At 45.4% G+C, this 18,481-nt stretch overlaps 1 protein-coding gene across 2 annotated transcripts in view; it reads left to right on the top strand.

Annotated features, from left to right (window-relative positions):
* Positions 1–18,180, top strand: part of LOC106580211 (E3 ubiquitin-protein ligase znrf3) — a 207,693-nt gene extending 189,513 nt beyond the window's left edge. Inside the window, exons 5-8 of one of the 2 annotated variants that reach the window (XM_014161036.3) lie at positions 9,204–9,311; positions 12,375–12,542; positions 13,848–13,950; positions 14,263–18,180. In XM_014161036.3, coding sequence (XP_014016511.1) covers positions 9,204–9,311; positions 12,375–12,542; positions 13,848–13,950; positions 14,263–16,112 — 2,229 coding nt within the window. In that variant the 3' untranslated portion in view covers positions 16,113–18,180. Of the gene's footprint in view, positions 1–9,200; positions 9,312–12,374; positions 12,543–13,847; positions 13,951–14,262 lie in introns of both variants that reach the window. The other variant, XM_014161035.3, reaches the window with a different exon arrangement.
* The last annotated feature ends 301 nt before the right edge of the window (positions 18,181–18,481 follow it).

The raw sequence follows: 18,481 nt of genomic DNA, 5'->3' as shown, positions 1-18,481 counted from the left end.
CCCAAATTGATTATTTTAAGACATTTTAAAAATGTTTTTATTGATTCTTTCATTGATTACTTTCTCTCACAATTTGAGCATATGTATCCCCCAAAAATGTTGTGGGTGTTTTACATGGGAATCAATTTAACTGTTTGAGACATTTTAATATATACAGGGATGTTTAAGTTGATACATTTAAAAAGGAATTGGTACCAATGCGGTTGTCTGCTGTTTGGGAGTGACAGACAATTTACTGATTCATACATTGTGCAATGTGTCTTATAATGTCATCCGAAAATGAATCTGTGAAGATTGTCATGAATGATCTAATTTGCAAAGTAAGGTCTTGGTTTTGTTTTGATAGATGACATCACCTTAGTCTAGGTTAGGAAGCAGCAGTTAGGTTACTATGGTCTTTCTAATGGATACAAGAAAACAATTATTAGATCTCTATACTAACCAAAGCTTATAGTTAATTGTTTTTCTAATTTGTGACTGACCGGCTCAAATCGGTCTTATGTAGCAAATTTGAAATTGGGTTTTTTATATTGGTAAAAAGTAGAGACTCAAGAGCTACCAAATGGTATATCATACACTGCATTTCTGAGGAACAAGGGGAAGTAATTCTGCTTTGAAAGCTAATAAACTTGTAAACTCACTTTTGAGAAAAGTCCCTTTGAATAATTTGGTACCTACCGGAAATTCCGGACTATAAGCCGTAACTTTTTTCCCAGGCTTTGAACCCCGCGGCTTAAACAATGACGCGGCTAATATATGGATTTTTCCCGCTTTCAATTTTTTTTTTTCCAAAAAAACACATTCTGTGACGTGCTCAGTTTTTTGGTGGCATGAAGCTTTCATTAGACCAATGAAATTGCCGAACGGATTAAGGTCAAACAACTTTTTTGTTTACTGTTTAGATTAAATCGAGCGCTCTCAAACTTCCCATCATTCTGATTACGGTAGTCATTTTGTCACCCTCATCATGGCAAAGACACGGAGAAATGCATATGATGCAGCTTTCAAGTTGAAGGCGATTTGATCTGGCTGTTGGAAAAGGAAATAGAGCTGCTGCAAGGGAGCTTGGTCTTAATGAGTCGATGATAAGACGTTGGAAACAGCAGCGTGAGGAAAAGACAACTAAAGCTTACTGCTAATTTTTTATTTTTTGTTACAAGCCGTGTTTCATTAAAGCCTATTTATTTTTGTTACAAGACGTGTTTCGTTAAAGCCTGTGTAAAGTTCATTTGTTTCAATGTACCGGTAGGCACCTGCGGCTTATAGACATGTGCGGCTTATTTATGTTCAAAATATTTTATTTTTTTTAATTCAGTGGGTGCGGCTTATATTCAGGTGCGCTTAATAGTCCGGAAATTATGGTACTTTAGACTCTCCTTTGTCTACACTCACTCAGCATTGTTCACACCCTCTTAAGCCAGTCCCACCCATCTCTTTAAGGATTCACATGTGAAGTCATGTGCTAAACAGTGAGTAGTGTAGTAAAGATGAAGACTACAAGTGTTAGAAGTAGTAGCCTACAATAAGGAAAAAAATACAGGTAAACAGAAAGTGTCCAGATAAAAATATTTTATAAATATTAGAGGACGCTTACCCAGACACACTTGTCTAAATTGATGGGTCATGTGAAAGAAATGCTTTAAACCCCAGCCACATCCAGTGGTGGGAAAAATACTAAATTGTCATACTTGACTAAATGTAAAGATACCTTCATAGAAAATGATTCAAGTAAAAGTAAAAGTCACCCAGTAAAATATTACTTAAGTAAAAGTCTAAAAGTACTTGGTTTAAAAAAATACTTGAGTGTCAAAAGTAAATGGAATTGCTAAAATGTACTTAAGTATCACAAGTAAAAGTATAAATCATTTCAAATTCCTTATATTAAACCAGACGGCTCAATTTTTTTATTTCATTTTTATTGATGGACAGCCAGGGGCACACTCCAACACTCAGACATAATTCATAAGCATTTGTGTTTAGTGAGTCTGCCAGATCAGAGGCAGTAGTGATGACCAGGGGTGTTCTCTTGATAAGTGTGTGAATAGGACACTTTTCCTGTCAAAATGTAATGAGTACTTTTGGGTGTCAGGGAAAATGTATAGAGTAAAAAGTACATTATTTTCTTTCGGAATGTAGTGAAGTAAAAGTAGTCAAAAATATAAATGGTCAAGTAATGTACAGATATCCCAAAAAATACTTAAGTAGTACTTTAAAGTATTTTTACTGAAGTACTTTACACCACTGCCAAATGCCTTCACACCAGTACATTAGCATACTTTATATACTGTTACACGCGCTCTTATCTCATAGTATTCCATACAAAAGTTAAGGCCATGCAACCTGAGTTGAAACCTGAGTGAGGTGCACATGTACAGTATATACACTACCGTTCAAAAGTTTGGGGTCACTTAGAAATGTCCCTATTTTTTAAAGAAAAGCAATTTTTCCCCCATTAAAATAACATCTAATTGATTAGAAATACAGTGTAGACATTGTTAATGTTGTAAATGACTATTGTAGCTGATTTTTAATAGAATATCTACATAGGCGTACAGAGGCCCATTATCAGCAACCATCACTCCTGTGTTCCAATGGCACGTTGTGTTAGCTAATCCAAGTTTATCATTTTATAAAGCTAATTGATCATTAGAAAACCCTTTTGCAATTATGTTAGCACAGCTTAAAACTGTTGTGCTGATTTAAAGAGGCAATAAAACTGGCCTTCTTTAGACTAGTTGAGTATCTGGAGCTTCAGCATTTGTGGGTTTGATTACAGGCTCAAAATGGGCAGATACAAAGTACTTTCTTCTGAAACTTGTCAGTCTATTCTTGTTCTGAGAAATGAAGGTTATTCCATGCAATAAATTGCCAAGAAACTGATGATCTCGTACAGCGCTGTGTACTACTTCCTTCACAGAACAGCGCAAACTGTCTCTAACCAGAATAGAAAGAGCAGTGGGAGGCCCCGGTGCACAACTGAGCAAGAAGACAAGTACGTTGGAGTGTCTAGTTTGAGAAACAGACGCCTTACAAATCCTCAACTGGCAGCTTCATTAAATAGTACCTGCAAAACATCAGTCTCAACGTCAACAGTGAATAGGCGACTCCGGGATGCTGGCCTTCTAAGCAGAGTTCCTCTGTACAGTGTCTGTGTTCTTTTTCACATCTTAATCTTTTATTTTTATTGGCCAGTCTGAGATATGGCTTTTTCTTTGCAACTTTGCCTAGAAGGCCAGCATCCCGGAGTCGCCTCTTCACTGTTGACGTTGAGACTGGTGTTTTGCGGTTACAATTTGCGGGTACTATTTAATGAAGCTGCCATTATGTACAACTAACATAATTGCAAAAGGGTTTTTCTAATGATAAATGATCCTTTTAAAATGATAAACTTGGATTCGCTAACACAACGTGCCATTGGAACTCAGGAGTGATGGTTGTTGATACACATGGGAAACTGTTGAGTGTCAAAAACCCAGCAGCGTTGCAGTTCTTGACACACTCAAACCGGTGTGTCTGGCACCTACTACCATATCCTGTTCAAAGGCACTTAAATCTTTTGTCTTGCCCATTCACCCTCTGAATGGCACACATACACAATCCATGTCTCAATTGTCTCAAGGCTTAAAAATCCTTCTTTAACCTGTCTCCTCCCCTTCATCTACACTGATTGAAGTGGATTTAACAAGTGACATCAATAAGGGATCATAACTTTCCCCTGGATTCCCCTGGTCAGTCTGTCATGGAAAGAGCAGGTGTTCTTAATGTTTGTACACTCAGTGTATATTATAGGTACTTAGTTGTATTAGTTTCAGTACCAGTAAAAAGTTTGCACACACCTACTCATTAAAAAAAAATATATATTTTATTTTGTACTATTTTCAATATTGTAGAACAATAGTGAAGACATTCGTTTTTATCAGTTGTAGGCATATTAGTAGTTGTACAAATCATTCTTATGCTGTTAAAGTACGTTTTTTATTATTTCATTGTTGTCATTATTATTAGACAGTAGTTACCTTATTATTAATATTATTATTATTATTATTGTTTGTTTGTTTTGTTTGTTTGTCTGGTGCGTCTCAAGAGATGTAATAAAATAACAGTGAACAGGTTAACCTCTTGAATGCAGCAACAATAGTCAAGTCATTACAGTTTTTTACAATCACTTTGGCACTCATTTCAGAACCTTGATGTCATTTTTCAAAACTCTAGACACAAAACTCACAACCAATGATCAAAATGCACAATTTTCAAAACTCTAACACTTTTTCCAATTGCTTGGATACAATACACATAAAGATAAGATCATTTGTTCATTGAACTAAAAACACCTGTTCAAAATGACACAACTTAACGTCAAAGTATTACCATTTCAAAATGCAATTCACACATTACATCTGAGATGACTGTCTATTCATTTCATTACAATGATCTAACTATCAATTAATACAACTGCTCAAAATGATAAGTAACTGTTGCATTACTCTTAATGCATAGTTTTATGGAAACTGACAAACAATATTCCATGTTTAGATCATGAAAGTTTCAGGATAACGAGATCCATTGACACCAATCAAAATCAAATCAAACTTTATTTGCCACATGCGCCAAATACAACAATTGTAGACTTTACCGTGAAATGCTTACTTTACAAGCCCTTAACCAACAGTGCCGTTCAAGAAGAAGAAAATATTTACCAAGCAGGCTAAAATAAAAAGTAATAATAAAAAGTAACACAATAAGAATAACAATAACGAGGCTATATACAGGAGGCACTGGTCCCGAGTCAGTGTGCAGGGAGGGGTACAGGCTAGTTGAGGTAATCTGTACATGTAGGTGGGGGCGAAGTGACTATGCATAGGTAACAAACAAACAGCGAGTAGCAGCAGTGTACAAGAAGGGGGGGGGGGGTCAATGTAAACTGTCCTGTGGCGATTTTTATGACTTGTTCAGCAGTCTAATGGCTTGGGGGTAGAAGCTGTTGAGGAGCCTTTTGGTCCTAGACTTGGTGCTCCGGTACCGCTTGCCGTGCGGTAGCAGAGAAAACAGTCTATAACTTCGGTGACTGGAGTCTCTGACAATTTTATGGGCTTTCCTCTGACACCGCCTATTATACAGGTCCTGGATGGCAGGAAGCTAGACCCCAGTGATGTACTGGGCCATACGCACTACCCTCTGTAGTGCCTTATGGTCAGATGCCGGGCAGTTGCCATCCCAGGCGCTGATGCAACCAGTCAGGATGCTCTCGATGGTGCAGCTGTAGAACCTTTTGAGGATCTGAGGACCCATGTCAAATCTTTTCAGTCTCCTGAGGGGGAAAAGGTTTTGTCGTGCCCTCTTCACGACTGTCTTGGTATGTTTAGGGTGTCCGGGGGTCCGGTAGGATGCTGTTGATGTGAGCCATGATCAGCCTTTAAAAGCACTTCATGGCTACCGACGTGAGTGCCACGGGGCGGTAATCATTTAGGCAGGGTTACCTTCGCTTTCTTGGGCAAAGGGACTATGGTGGTCTGTTTGAAACATGTAGGTATTACAGACTCGGTCAGGGAGAGGTTGAAAATGTCAGTGAAGACACTTGACAGTTGGTCCGCACATGCTTTGTATACACATCCTGGTAATCCGTCTAGCCCAGTGGCTTTGTGAATGTTGACCTGTTTAAAGGTTTTGTCCACATCGGCTACCGAGAGCATTATCACACAGTCATCCAGAACAGCTGGTGCTCTCGTGCATGCTTCGGTGTTGCTTGCTTCGAAGCGAGCATAAAAGGCATTTAGCTCGTCTGGTAGGCTCACGTCAATGGGCAGCTCCCGTCTGGGTTTCCCTTTGTAGTCCGTAATAGTTTTCAAGCCCTGCCACATCCGACAAGTGTCAGAGCCGGTGTAGTAGGATTCAATCATAATCCTGTATTGACGCTTTGCTTGTTTGATGGTTCATCTGAGGGCATAGCGGGATTTCTTATAAGCGTCCGGATTAGTCTCCCGCTCCTTGAAAGCGGCAGCTCTAGCCTTTAGCTCGATGCGGATGTTGCCTGTAATCCATAGCTTCTGAATGGGATATGTACGTACAGTCACTGTGGGGACGATGTCATCAATGCACTTATTGATGAAGCCGATGACTGAGGTGGTGTATTCCTCAATGCCATTGGATGAATCCCGGAACATATTCCAGTCTGTGCTAGAAAAACAGTCCTGTAGTGTAGCATCCACGTCATCTGACCACTTCTGTATTGAGCGAGTCACTGGTACTTCCGTGGAACATGAACCAATTGGACTACATTATCTGTGGATGTAATATTTCATCATCATTCTTTATCAAACACTGTTTCTATGGTTCTATGTACCACTTTTCCATTTGACATTACTGTACACTCACCTGCCACTTTATTAGGTACACCTATCTAGTGCCTCCACAACAGCCTGAATTATTCACGGTGTTGTACATTAAGAGATACTCTTCTGCACACCATTTGTGGTGTTTATGTCAGCTTGAATGAGTCTGGACATTCTCCTCTGACCTCTCTCATTAACAAGGTGTTTTTTCCCACAGAAATGCCGCTCACTGAATGTGTTTTGTTTATCGCACCATTCTCTGTAAACTCTAGAGACTGTAGTGCGTAAAAATCCCAGGAGGGCAGTTGTTTCTGAGATGCTGGAACCACCATGTGTGGCACCAACAATCATACCACGGTCAAAGTTGCTTAGATTACACATCTTGCTCGTTCTTATGTTTGGTCGAACAACAACATGAGCTCTATACTCTATATACTCTATAAATTGAGTTGTAGGCAGCCACATGATTCGCTGTTCGAAGGGGCAGGCTATTTGCGTTAACACGCAGGTGTACCTAATAAAGTCGCCGTTGAGTGTATGTATGCAGGCCCTTGTAATTGCTTTTTCAATACTGCCAACTCGTTACTGATGATTGATTTCACATTACGGTCTGAGTATATAGTGAAATGAGTGGTATCCACCTACAACAACATAGCGATAACATGGAGCCGGCAGGTGATCCAGGTCACAATAGAGGTCAAGCAGTGGGTGGAGGAAGACGGGGAAGACGTGGGGGTCAAGGGAATGGCACGGGACAAGCACTCTTTCTGAAAGGTGGTCGTGGGCCTCGTTTGAGAGGTGTGGAGGAACGTGGTAGAGGACAAGGCCACGGACCAAGACAGCGGCAGCACCAGCAAAGAGTGTCCAATGAAAACTGAGCAATAGTTGTACACCATGTCGTAAATCATGGCATGACAATGACTGAGGCAGCTACAACGATTTAACCAAACCTCAGAAGATCAACCGTGGCCTCAATCATCAGAACTTTCCACAATGAGAACCGGTAAGTCTACAGCTGGCACTAAACTTTAGGCTACTCTCAATTGTCAAATGACTGTATACTGCATGCCAATGTGTACCACAGAGTAGGTGATGTGACTAAATGTGTTCTTACTGTAATTGTCCCTGCAGAATTGAGACTAGGCCAAATAGGAAAGGCAGAGGCAAAATTATGACTGAACAATAAGAGCGGGCTGTGGTCAATTTCTTTCGGCCCACAAATGACATTCGCCTTACAGAAATTCGGCAGCACATATTGGACAATGACGACATGTTCAACAATGTGGAAGCCATAAGTTTGCCGACTATTGCACGCATGCTGAAAAGGCATCAGGTGTCTCTAAAACATTTATACCGTGTGCCTTTTGAAAGAAATGCAGACAGAGTGAAGCAACTGAGGACTGAGTACGTTCAGGTATGTTCAGTTTCAAGATGCCTGTTGGGAAAAATTCCCCCAAAATTCTACGTCATTGTAATCAGTAATTCTCTTTCCAAAATGTATTTTTAGAGGGTGATGGAGCTGGATGCTGACGAAAACATCACAAATTCCTCTTTTTGGATGAGGCAGGCTTCAACCTGGCCAAGACAAGGAGGAGAGGTCGGAATTTCATTGGCCAGCGGGCAACCATCTAAGTACCTGGACAACGTGGGGCCAACATCACCACTATATCAGAAGATGGTGTGGTGGGAAGCAGACCTCATATTGGATCATATAATGCAGCTCTCCGTGTAACCTTCCTTGATGAGCTAAATCAGTTCTGTAGAGCTGATGGCGTGACCTATGTCATTGTGTGGGATAATGTCCGGTTCCAAATGGTGCAAACATAGTTTCAGGCCCATCCACAATTTACCACCCTGTACTTACACCCATACCCTTCTGTCCTTAACCCGATTGAGTAAATTTTCACAAATTTATGATAGGCGCCCTCGCGTACAAGCCACCCTTCTCCAGACCATGGATGACGCATGCAATGACATCACGGCAGACCAGTGTCAGGCCTGGATTCGCCATGGCCGAAGATTCTTCCCAAGATGTTTGGCTAATGAAAACATCCATTGTGATGTGGATGAGAACCTGTGGCCAAATCCACAAGACAGGGTTGATGGAAATATAGAAGTACAGTAATCAATCCTTTGTTTTGCTTTTTACAGTAAGCCAGGTGAGGAACACTGCAGTTGACATTTTACTGTAGTTCTTTTATTTTTTGTAGCTAATTATTTTTGCTTTGATTCAAAGAAACCTATGTTGTGATTTTATTGTGTTCATCAATAAATTTCATATTTTGTTCAATGATTCCACTGTGTCTGCAGTATTCTCTCTACTAGTCCTTTTACAGTGATGTCTTTACGTGTAGTACCATAATGAAACATGTATCACATATTTTGTACTACAATATTTAATGATTGTACGAACAACTACACAGTGAAACTATCGGTATCTTGTGTGTGGGTGATCTAAATGAATGTTCCTATGGTATTTCATGATACATGAGTTATTTGAACCAATGATTCTGGAAGTGCAAGGTTTCTTTAAAGATATGAATGCACAATGCAATGTTTTGAACATTGGACTGCCTGTGTTACAAGTGATGACTGTTTTGAGTTTAGAGTTTGGAAAAATTACAAAATGGTTCTGAAATTAGTGCTAAAGTGATTGTAAAAAAAGAGGATACATTTTTGGCACAAATATAATACAAGGAGGCACTTGAAGGAATTGAAGTTATTTATGTGCCTGGCAATTGGGAAATAATAAATAGACATTGTGTAGGAATATGAATAGGAGTCAAGTAGCAGAAGTGTGTGTGTGTGCATGCGTGTGTGGTTTCTTCCTTTGGCTGTATATATCTAATTGAATGGAGTCTCTCCCTACAGCAGCCTACAGAGTACTTTGACATGGGGATCTTCCTGGCCTTCTTCGTAGTGGTGTCTCTAGTCTGCCTCGTACTGCTCATCAAGATCAAACTAAAACAGAGAAGAAGCCAGGTGAGGACACACACACACACACACACATACACACACACACACACACGCAGACAGACACACAGACACACACACACGCAGACACACACACATACAATGGAAGTCGGAAGTTTACATACACTTAGGTTGGAGTCATTAAAACTCGTTTTTCAGCCACTCCACAAATGTCTTGTTAACAAACTACAGTTTTGGCAAGTCGGTTAGGACATCTACTTTGTGCATGACACAAGTAATTTTTCCCCAAAATTTTTTTGGAGTCAATTGGAGGTGTACCTGTGGATGTATTTCAAGGCCTACCCTCGAACTCAATGCCTCTTTGCTTGACATCATGGGAAAATCAAAAGAAATCAGCTAAGACCTCAGAAAAAAATGGTAGACCTCCACAAGTCTGGGTCATCCTTGGGAGCAATTTCCAAATGCCTGAAGGTACCACGTTCATCTGTACAAACAATAGTACGCAAGTATAAACACCATGGGATCACGCAGCCGTCATACCGCTCAGGAAGGAGACGTGTTCTGTCTCCTAGAGATGAACATACTCTGGTGCGAAAAGTGCAAATCAATCCCAGAACAACAGCAGAGAACCTTGTGAAGATGCTGGAGGAAACAAGTACAAAAGTAAAACGAGTCCTATATCGACATAACCTGAAAGGCCACTCAGCAAGGAAGAAGCCACTGCTCCAAAACCGCCATAAAAAAGCCAGACTACGGTTTGCAACTGCACATGGGGACAAAGATCGTACTTTTTGGAGAAATGTCCTCTGGTTTGATGAAACAAAAATAGAACTGTTTGGCCATAATGACCATCGTTATGTTTGGAGGAAAAAAGGGGATGTTTGCAAGCCGAAGAACACCATCCCAACCTTGAAGCACGGGGGTGGCAGCATCAAGTTGTGGGGGTGCTTGGCTGGTGCACTTCACAAAATAGATGGCATCATGAGAAGGAAAATGATGTGGATATATAGTCGTTGACACGGGCATGCTAAGGACACGCTGTATATCAGTGGTGCACCTGTACATGTACCTGTATATCAGTGGAGGCTGCTGCCACTTTAAGTAGGAGGACAGGCTCATAGTTGTGCCCGGACCAGATAAAGTGAATGGTATCAAATACATGGTTTCAACTACACTACAGCTATTGTTATAAACCGTCCTCCCCTCACCAGCCACCAACTCTCTGTCCTCTGCTCACCTCCCCTCCCCAGCCACCAACTCTCTGTCCTGTGCTCCCCTCCCCTCCCCAGCCACCAACGCTCTGTCCTCTGCTCCCCTCCCCTCCCCAGCCACCAACTCTCTGTCCTCTGCTCCCCTCCCCAGCCACCAACTCTCTGTCCTCTGCTCCTCTCCCCTCCCCAGTCACCAACTCTCTGTCCTCTGCTCCCCTCCCCTCCCCAGCCACCAACTCTCTGTCCTCTGCTCCCCTCCCCAGCCACCAACTCTCTGTCCTCTCCTCCCCTCCCCTCCCCTCCCCAGCCACCAACTCTCTGTCCTCTCCTCCCCTCCCCTCCCCTCCCCAGCAACCAACTCTCTGTCCTCTGCTCCCCTCCCCAGCCACCAACTCTCTGTCCTCTGCTCCCCTCCCCAGCCACCAACTCTCTGTCCTCTGCTCCCCTCCCCTCCCCAGCCACCAACTCTCTGTCCTCTGCTCCTCTCCCCTCCACAGCCACCAACTCTCTGTCCTCTGCTCCCCTCCCCTCCCCAGCCACCAACTCTCTGTCCTCTCCTCCCCTCCCCTCCCCAGCCACCAACTCTCTGTCCTCTGCTCCCTTCCCCTCCCCAGCCACCAACTCTCTGTCCTCTGCTCCCCTCCCCTCCCCAGCAACCAGCTCTCTGTCCTCTGCTCCTCTCACCAGCCACCAACTCTCTGTCCTCTCCCCTCCCCAGCCACCAACTCTCTGTCCTCTGCTCCTCTCACCAGCCACCAACTCTCTGTCCTCTGCTCCCCTCCCCTCCCCAGCCACCAACTCTCTGTCCTCTCCTCCCCTCCCCAGCCACCAACTCTCTGTCCTCTGCTCCCCTCCCCAGCCACCAACTCTCTGTCCTCTGCTCCCCTCCCCAGCCACCAACTCTCTGTCCTCTGCTCCCCTCACCAGCCACCAACTCTCTGACCTCTGCTCCCCTCCCCTCCCCAGCCACCAACTCTCTGTCCTCTGCTCCCCTCCCCTCCCCAGCCACCAACTCTCTGTCCTCTGCTCCCCTCCCCTCCACAGCCACCAACTCTCTGTCCTCTGTTCCCCTCCCCAGCCACCAACTCTCTGTCCTCTGCTCCCCTCCCCAGCCACCAACTCTCTGTCCTCTGCTCCCCTCCCCAGCCACCAACTCTCTGTCCTCTGCTCCCCTCCCCAGCCACCAACTCTCTGTCCTCTGCTCCTCTCCCCTCCACAGCCACCAACTCTCTGTCCTCTGCTCCCCTCCCCTCCCCAGCCACCAACTCTCTGTCCTCTGCTCCCCTCCCCAGCCACCAACTCTCTGTCCTCTCCTCCCCTCCCCAGCCACCAACTCTCTGTCCTCTGCTCCCCTCCCCAGCCACCAACTCTCTGTCCTCTGCTCCTCTCCCCTCCCCAGCCACCAACTCTCTGTCCTCTGCTCCCCTCCCCTCACCAGCCACCAACTCTCTGTCCTCTGCTCCCCTCACCAGCCACCAACTCTCTGTCCTCTGCTCCCCTCCCCTCCCCAGCCACCAACTCTCTGTCCTCTGCTCCCCTCCCCTCCCCAGCCACCAACTCTCTGTCCTCTGCTCCCCTCCCCTCCCCAGCCACCAACTCTCTGTCCTCTGCTCCCCTCCCCTCCCCAGCCACCAACTCTCTGTCCTCCTCTCCCCTCCCCTCCCCAGCCACCAACCTTCTGTCCTCTGCTCCCCTCCCCTCCCCAGCCACCAACTCTCTGTCCTCTGCTCCCCTCCCCTCCCCAGCCACCAACTCTCTGTCCTCCTCTCCCCTCCCCTCCCCAGCCACCAACCTTCTGTCCTCCTCTCCACTGCCCTCCCCAGCAAGACTGCATACCTGTGTATCACCCCCAGTCTAACCCTCTGTCCCCCCCCCTCTCCTCTCTCCTCCACCTCTACAGAGTTCTATGAATAGGATGGCCATCCAGGCCCTGGAGAAGATGGAGACCAGGAAGTTCAAGGCCAAGGTCAAGGGTCAACGTGAGAGCAGCTACGGAGCGTCTGATTCACTGAGCAGTAGCTCCACCACCGACTGTGCCATCTGTCTGGAGAAGTACATGGAAGGAGAGGTACTAGACACACAAACACTGAATAGAAACACACACACACTGTTCAGAATTTTTTTGGGCAGAAAGGGGTTAGCTTCAGGAACAAAAAAGCATGGTCAGAAGCTGAATTTGGTTTCTGAAGTCTGTAGAAATATGTATTCTATACCCTAATCATTGGAGGGAGAGAGGGAAGGAGGGAGGTAGAGAGGTTAGAGGGAGGGAGGGAGGTAGAGAGGTCAGAGGGAGGTCAGAGGGAGGTCGGAGGGAGGGAGGGAGGGAGGGAGGGAGGGAGGGAGGGAGGGAGGGAGGGAGGGAGGGAGGGAGGGAGGGAGGGAGGGAGGGAGGGAGGGATTGATTAGATTTTTTTTTATTTTATTTGAATCTCTTTTAGTCCCCATTTTGACTAATCTTCCAAGAGTCCTTAAACATTAAAATACAATTTATATACGAACACATTTTCACATATAACACACTATTACAAACATACATAATATACTAACATAATGACCCAATAAATACTAAATCTAAAAAATATTGGTTCTTCATCTACTATAGTCGCACAACATTTCTATTTATTATATTTAAATCGTTTTAAAATAATGTTTAAATTCATATACTGAAAGGTTTCTGGTTTGCTCAGTTAATTTATTCCATTTCTTTATTGCTCTAAATTGAAATGTTATTTTGCCTATTTTCTTTTCTGTCTGGATAACGCATAGATGGTGGACAATCTATTCCTAGTATTTACGGAGAGAGAAAGAGAGGGGGGAAGGAGAGGGGCGGAGAAGGAGGGAGGGAGAGAGAGAGGAAGGGGAGAGGGAGGGAGAGAAGGAAGGAAGGAAGGAAGGAAGGAAGGAAGGAAGGAAGGAAGGAAGGAAGGAAGGAAGGAAGGAAGGAAGGAAGGAAGGAAGGAAGGAAGGAAGGAACGGAAGGAAGGAAGGAAGGAAGGAAGGAAGGAAGGAAGGAAGGAAGGAAGGAAGGAAGGAAGGAAGGAAGGAAGGAAGGAAGGGAGGGAGGGAGGGAGGGAGGGAGGGGGACGGAGTTGTTCAGTGTTGCTGTTCATGTATAATAATGTGAAGAAGAGAAACCTTGCTGCTCTGCTGATAGCTGTTAGCCGTTCACCCATCAAACACCAATCATGTCCTTAGATGTTGTACGCCTTTACTAACCTTAACTGGTTCCCTCCCCTTCTCCTTCACTCCTTCTCTCCTCCGGTTCCCTTCCCCCTCTCCCCCCTTCCCCCCTTCCCCCATCCCCTTTACCTTCTCCCCCTGTTCCCCTCCCCCTCTCTTCCGCTTCCCCTCCTCCTCTCCCACCCATCTACAGGAGCTGCGGGTCATCCCCTGTGCCCACAGGTTCCATAAGAAGTGTGTGGACCCATGGCTCCTACAGCACCACACCTGTCCTCACTGTAGACACAACATCATCGGTGAGCTGGTGTTCCCTATGGGCCCTGGTCAAAAGTAGTGCACTATATAGGGAACAGGGTTCCATTTGGGACATGCTGTTGTCAGCATGAGGCCTGTAGCTATCTGACAGGAATTTTCCAGTCTGCAAATATTTCACTTTTGTCACACTATGCAACCCGGTAAAACGTTAAAAGAGACTAATCAATTAATTTAATCAACGTAAAATACATTTTTCATGAATCTGTAACAAAGCTAACTTTTGAAAGACTTTTCTTTGACTCCGTGCGTTAACCAAACTCTCTCCCTCCCTTACACCCCTATTCTCTTCTCAGAGCAAAAGAAGGGGAACCCCGGCGCTGTCTGCAATGACCCAGTCTACAGCCGGCAGCAGAGGGTAGTCCTGCCTGTCCACTACCCTGGCAGGGTGCACCGTTCTGGGCAGGTGACTGCCTACCCCACCCGCACCTCCATGGACCCCCATGGTAACCCCATCACAGTGCTCACAGTGGACCAGCACTCAGACCTACAGGGCCTGTACCCTCCCCAGTCTGCCCACGCCGGGGCCTTCCTCCGGGGCTACCACCCCCACCCAACCCTGCAGCTGGACCACTCTCTCAACCCCCACCACTGTGGGCTGCAGCACCAGCGCCTTGGCCTCAACCCCCCCGCCTACCCCCAGTACCAGCAGCCAGGGCCCCACCACGGCGCCTTCAAGAGGCCTAAGTTCCACGGACGCAGCTTCTCGCGGGCCGCCTGCTACTCGCAGTACGAGACCATGTACCAGCACTACTACCTCCAGGGCCTGACCTTCCCCCAGCAGGGTGAAGGGACCCAGGGGGCAGCAGGCATAGGAGGGCTGACTGGGAGCGCCGGGCCCCACAAGGGCCACCAGAGCATGGCTTTCCAAGGGGGGCTGCTCTACCCCACGTTGGTCCACATGGCCCCCGCCACCAGCTCCAGGATTGCTGAGGCAGGGAGCGGTGCCTCGGGTCTGGGCTGTTACCATGGCCACCGCTCGGTGTGCAGTGGTTACCTGGCTGACTGCCCGGGCAGCGACAGCAGCAGCAGCTCTGGCCACTGCCACTGTTCCTCCAGTGACTCTATGCTGGACTGTACAGAGATCAGTAACCAGGGGGTATACGGCTCCTGTTCCACTTTCCGCAGCTCCCTGAGCTCTGACTACGACCCCTACGTCTACCGCAGTAAGAGCCCCTGTAGGGGGTTGCAAGGGGAGCCAGGGGCCTCGTCTGCAGGGGCCTCCACCGCATGCCCCTCCACAGCCGAGGACTCCCTAACCCCAGCTCCCTCGGGGGGCCACGATGGCGACAGTCTGCAGCCACAGCCTCCTCCTGGAACCTCAGGGTTCAGTGTGGGGGACCAGCTCTCCAGCTGCAGTCTGGAGCACAGCTACAGCAGCCGCTCGTCACTGGACCAACCCAGGGACACCAGCACCACTAGCACTACCTCAGCCAGGCCTCTAGAGGGAGCCACAGTGGACATGGGGAAGGGAGGGCAGACAGGGGAGGAGACAAGGGGGGAGCATGGCCTGGGGGGAACAGGGGCATGTAGCTGCTGTTTCGAGGTGCTCCCTCCCAACATGGAGTGCAAAGGTCAGCAGGGATATCAGAGGCAGGACTCAGACTGGGTGGGGCCTATGGCCTCCTCGGGACGTGGCTGTTGCAGGGAGGCAGAGCAGAACTTTTACCCCCCTGGGGAGCGCCTGTTGGCTCCGTCGGAGCAGGTGAACTATGAGGGCCTGCCCTATTGCTTCTACAAGGAGATGAAGGTTCACCGGGCAACAGGGGGGCGCTATAATGAGGACTATGCCGTGAATGTGCAGTATGCGCACCACGCTGCAGACTCAGATGCCTGCTGTGGTGGGCTCAGCCAGAGAATACCCATAATCCACCAGGGCACAGACTATGAGCTGGGCTTGGGGACAGAGACTCTGTATCAGAGCAGCCTACTGCTAGCCAGCCTCACCTTGGGGCAGGGGGGCGAGGGGGGGACTGGGGGGCAGGTGGAGCCTGGTGAGGGAGGGTACTTCACCTCAGGACAGTTCAGAGGTCAAGCAAACCCCACCCAGGAAGAAGAGACCAGGGCCCTGTTCCACCCCCTGAACTACATTACCCACAATGCACCTGGAAACAGTAAAGCTACAGACAAGGGTCTGGGGGTATGAGGGGGTGTGGAGCCCAGAAACAGGGACTCAAACAAACAGCCTCTTTGGTACCTAGTCGGTCAGTCAAGAAAACCTCAGTTGCCTTGCTTTTTTTAAGCCTCGCTCGCTGAACTGAATGTTATCATCCTAGATGGTGATGGTGTAGATTTCTACTGAAATTATATGATGGCCTGCCTGCCTGGCGTATCCAGACATAACCAGTTCATTCCTGTGGCCATCAGCAGCTCAGCATCAGCCCAGCTCAACCCACATCACTCTGACTCGTGGCCAAGCCTCACCAGCGGAGTCTACAGGCTCAGATAGATAGAGAATCAGGCTACAACATATGGGTGGAAGTTCACTGTGGTTGGGTTGGTTGTAACAGTGGATCAACACATAGGCTAGCCCAGCCCTTACAGTACCATGGGTTTCAGACAGGGTCAGTCCGGATCCTGAGACCCATTTGGAGAGAAACAAACTGTGTTAGCAGGGCCCAGTTTGAGATTTTTTTTCTTCTGATTTAGTAAGTTGTTTTTCACATCTGGACTCTGGACTGTGTTGTTTGAGGATACATTTGATTTGCTTTATAATCACACACATACCTGTGTGTACATGCATATGTACTTTATGTATGTGTTTATTGTAATTTACTGCTCTTATGACATAACGTTGCATATACAGCTTGGACAACAAGCGTCAACAAACCACCAAACTCAGATGAAAGGTTATGGAAGAATACCAAAACATCAACTTATTTTATTTTTTAGGGGGTTGGGTGGAGGGGCGGGGTCCTTGCTAGTTGGAGGGGAGGCAGTTCGTCACAGTCACACGCTCTTTCATTGAGCTAAGCTATACTAACTAGACTACAGTTCTCTCTTGGGATACTCAATGGGGCGCGATATTCTAGAACAATGCAGATAGAATGTTGACTCAGTTCTCTGTTCTACATAATAGAGAGTCTGTTCTATATAGAATACATGTCTATCTGCGATGTTCAGAACATAGTGCCTTCTAGAACATGCACCAGACCAACACCAAGCCTTAGGCCACTGAGCCATCCTTACTATCCTGGGCTGTGTGTCACCTTTTGACTAAATAAAGGTCCACGTAGTGACAGGGTTCCTCTGAGTTTGTAGAAAGACATTTGGAAATCTTCAAAGGATTGGATTTATATCAGGTTTAGTCAATACTTGTACGTTAGAAGCTCTAGTTTTAGTTTTTTTGCAGTCACTCATCTAGCCTCCTCCTCAACACTTAAGCTATAATATACTGTCTATGGTTTTATAAAGCTGTTGTGTGTCAAAAAAGGCCAAAGGGAAAAAATATATGTTATTCACAAGGGATCCCTTTTATACTGTGGCTGTGGGTTACACAGGGGAGTTACACAAAAAGCAGCATGTCAGATTTTTTTATTTTATTAAATCATACAGTACACATCATGCTCTCAAACAATATCAACGTTGTTCATTCATGCCTTCTTTATGAAATGTACCCATTGTCTTCAGAGGCAATCGTTTTGAAATAGCAATATTTATATGTTAACCCAATGTTAATCAATGAAAGATATTGAGAATCTAATCTTTCCTTTGCATAAAGATACGTATGTACTACAAATATAACATTGTGGGTTACCCGAGTCACTATTTAATTGTTTTGTTTTATTATTTGTAGCACTTAAGAACATTGTATTAAAAGAAAATGTGTACACAAATTAATATTTTTTTAATTTTTTTTAAGAATATAATTATTTTCTCCATCATTACCATTTTACAAATGTTTAAAAAAGGCTAGAAATCAATCTGTATATTTCTGTATCTCTATAGCAGCACATTTCATAAATGGAAATATGTTCTCTGAATATTTATTTACTAATATATTTATCTTCAAGCCATGTCTTATGTTGAGAGTGTATGAACGTTTTTGAGTTATTTGGTTGCTGTTTGTGATAAATCGCTAAATACATGGTAATTGCACACAAAGTTATTCAATATTCTCTGACCAAAAATGTATTAAAAAAAATGTATTACCATACAGTTGTGTAATTAAAGTGAGCAAAGATCTGTAAAATATACAGTTTTATTCAAGTAAATCACATTGTTGTGTTTTTTTCCCCCAAACATTTTCATCTTCATTCAGGGAAATTGACAACAGTGCAGTGTTGATAAGAATTGATATTTTAAATATGGTATAGATCTACATCTCTTTTGGGAGGAAAACTTAGGTAGGAAAGCATATATACGGAAAATGTTAAACCACATAACTTTGACTGGCTTGGAATTAACTGAGAGAGACTGGATAGTCCTCTGAAGCTACATCACAAAAGTGCACCTTGGTAAAAGTAGTGGACTATATAAGGAATAGGGTGCAATTTGGGAAGTACCCCATGTAGT

This window comes from Salmo salar, chromosome 20, assembly GCF_965601325.2.
Source record: "Salmo salar chromosome 20, fSalSal1, whole genome shotgun sequence".
NCBI lineage: Eukaryota > Metazoa > Chordata > Actinopteri > Salmoniformes > Salmonidae > Salmo > Salmo salar.
This window is presented reverse-complemented; position numbering and strand designations above follow the sequence as displayed.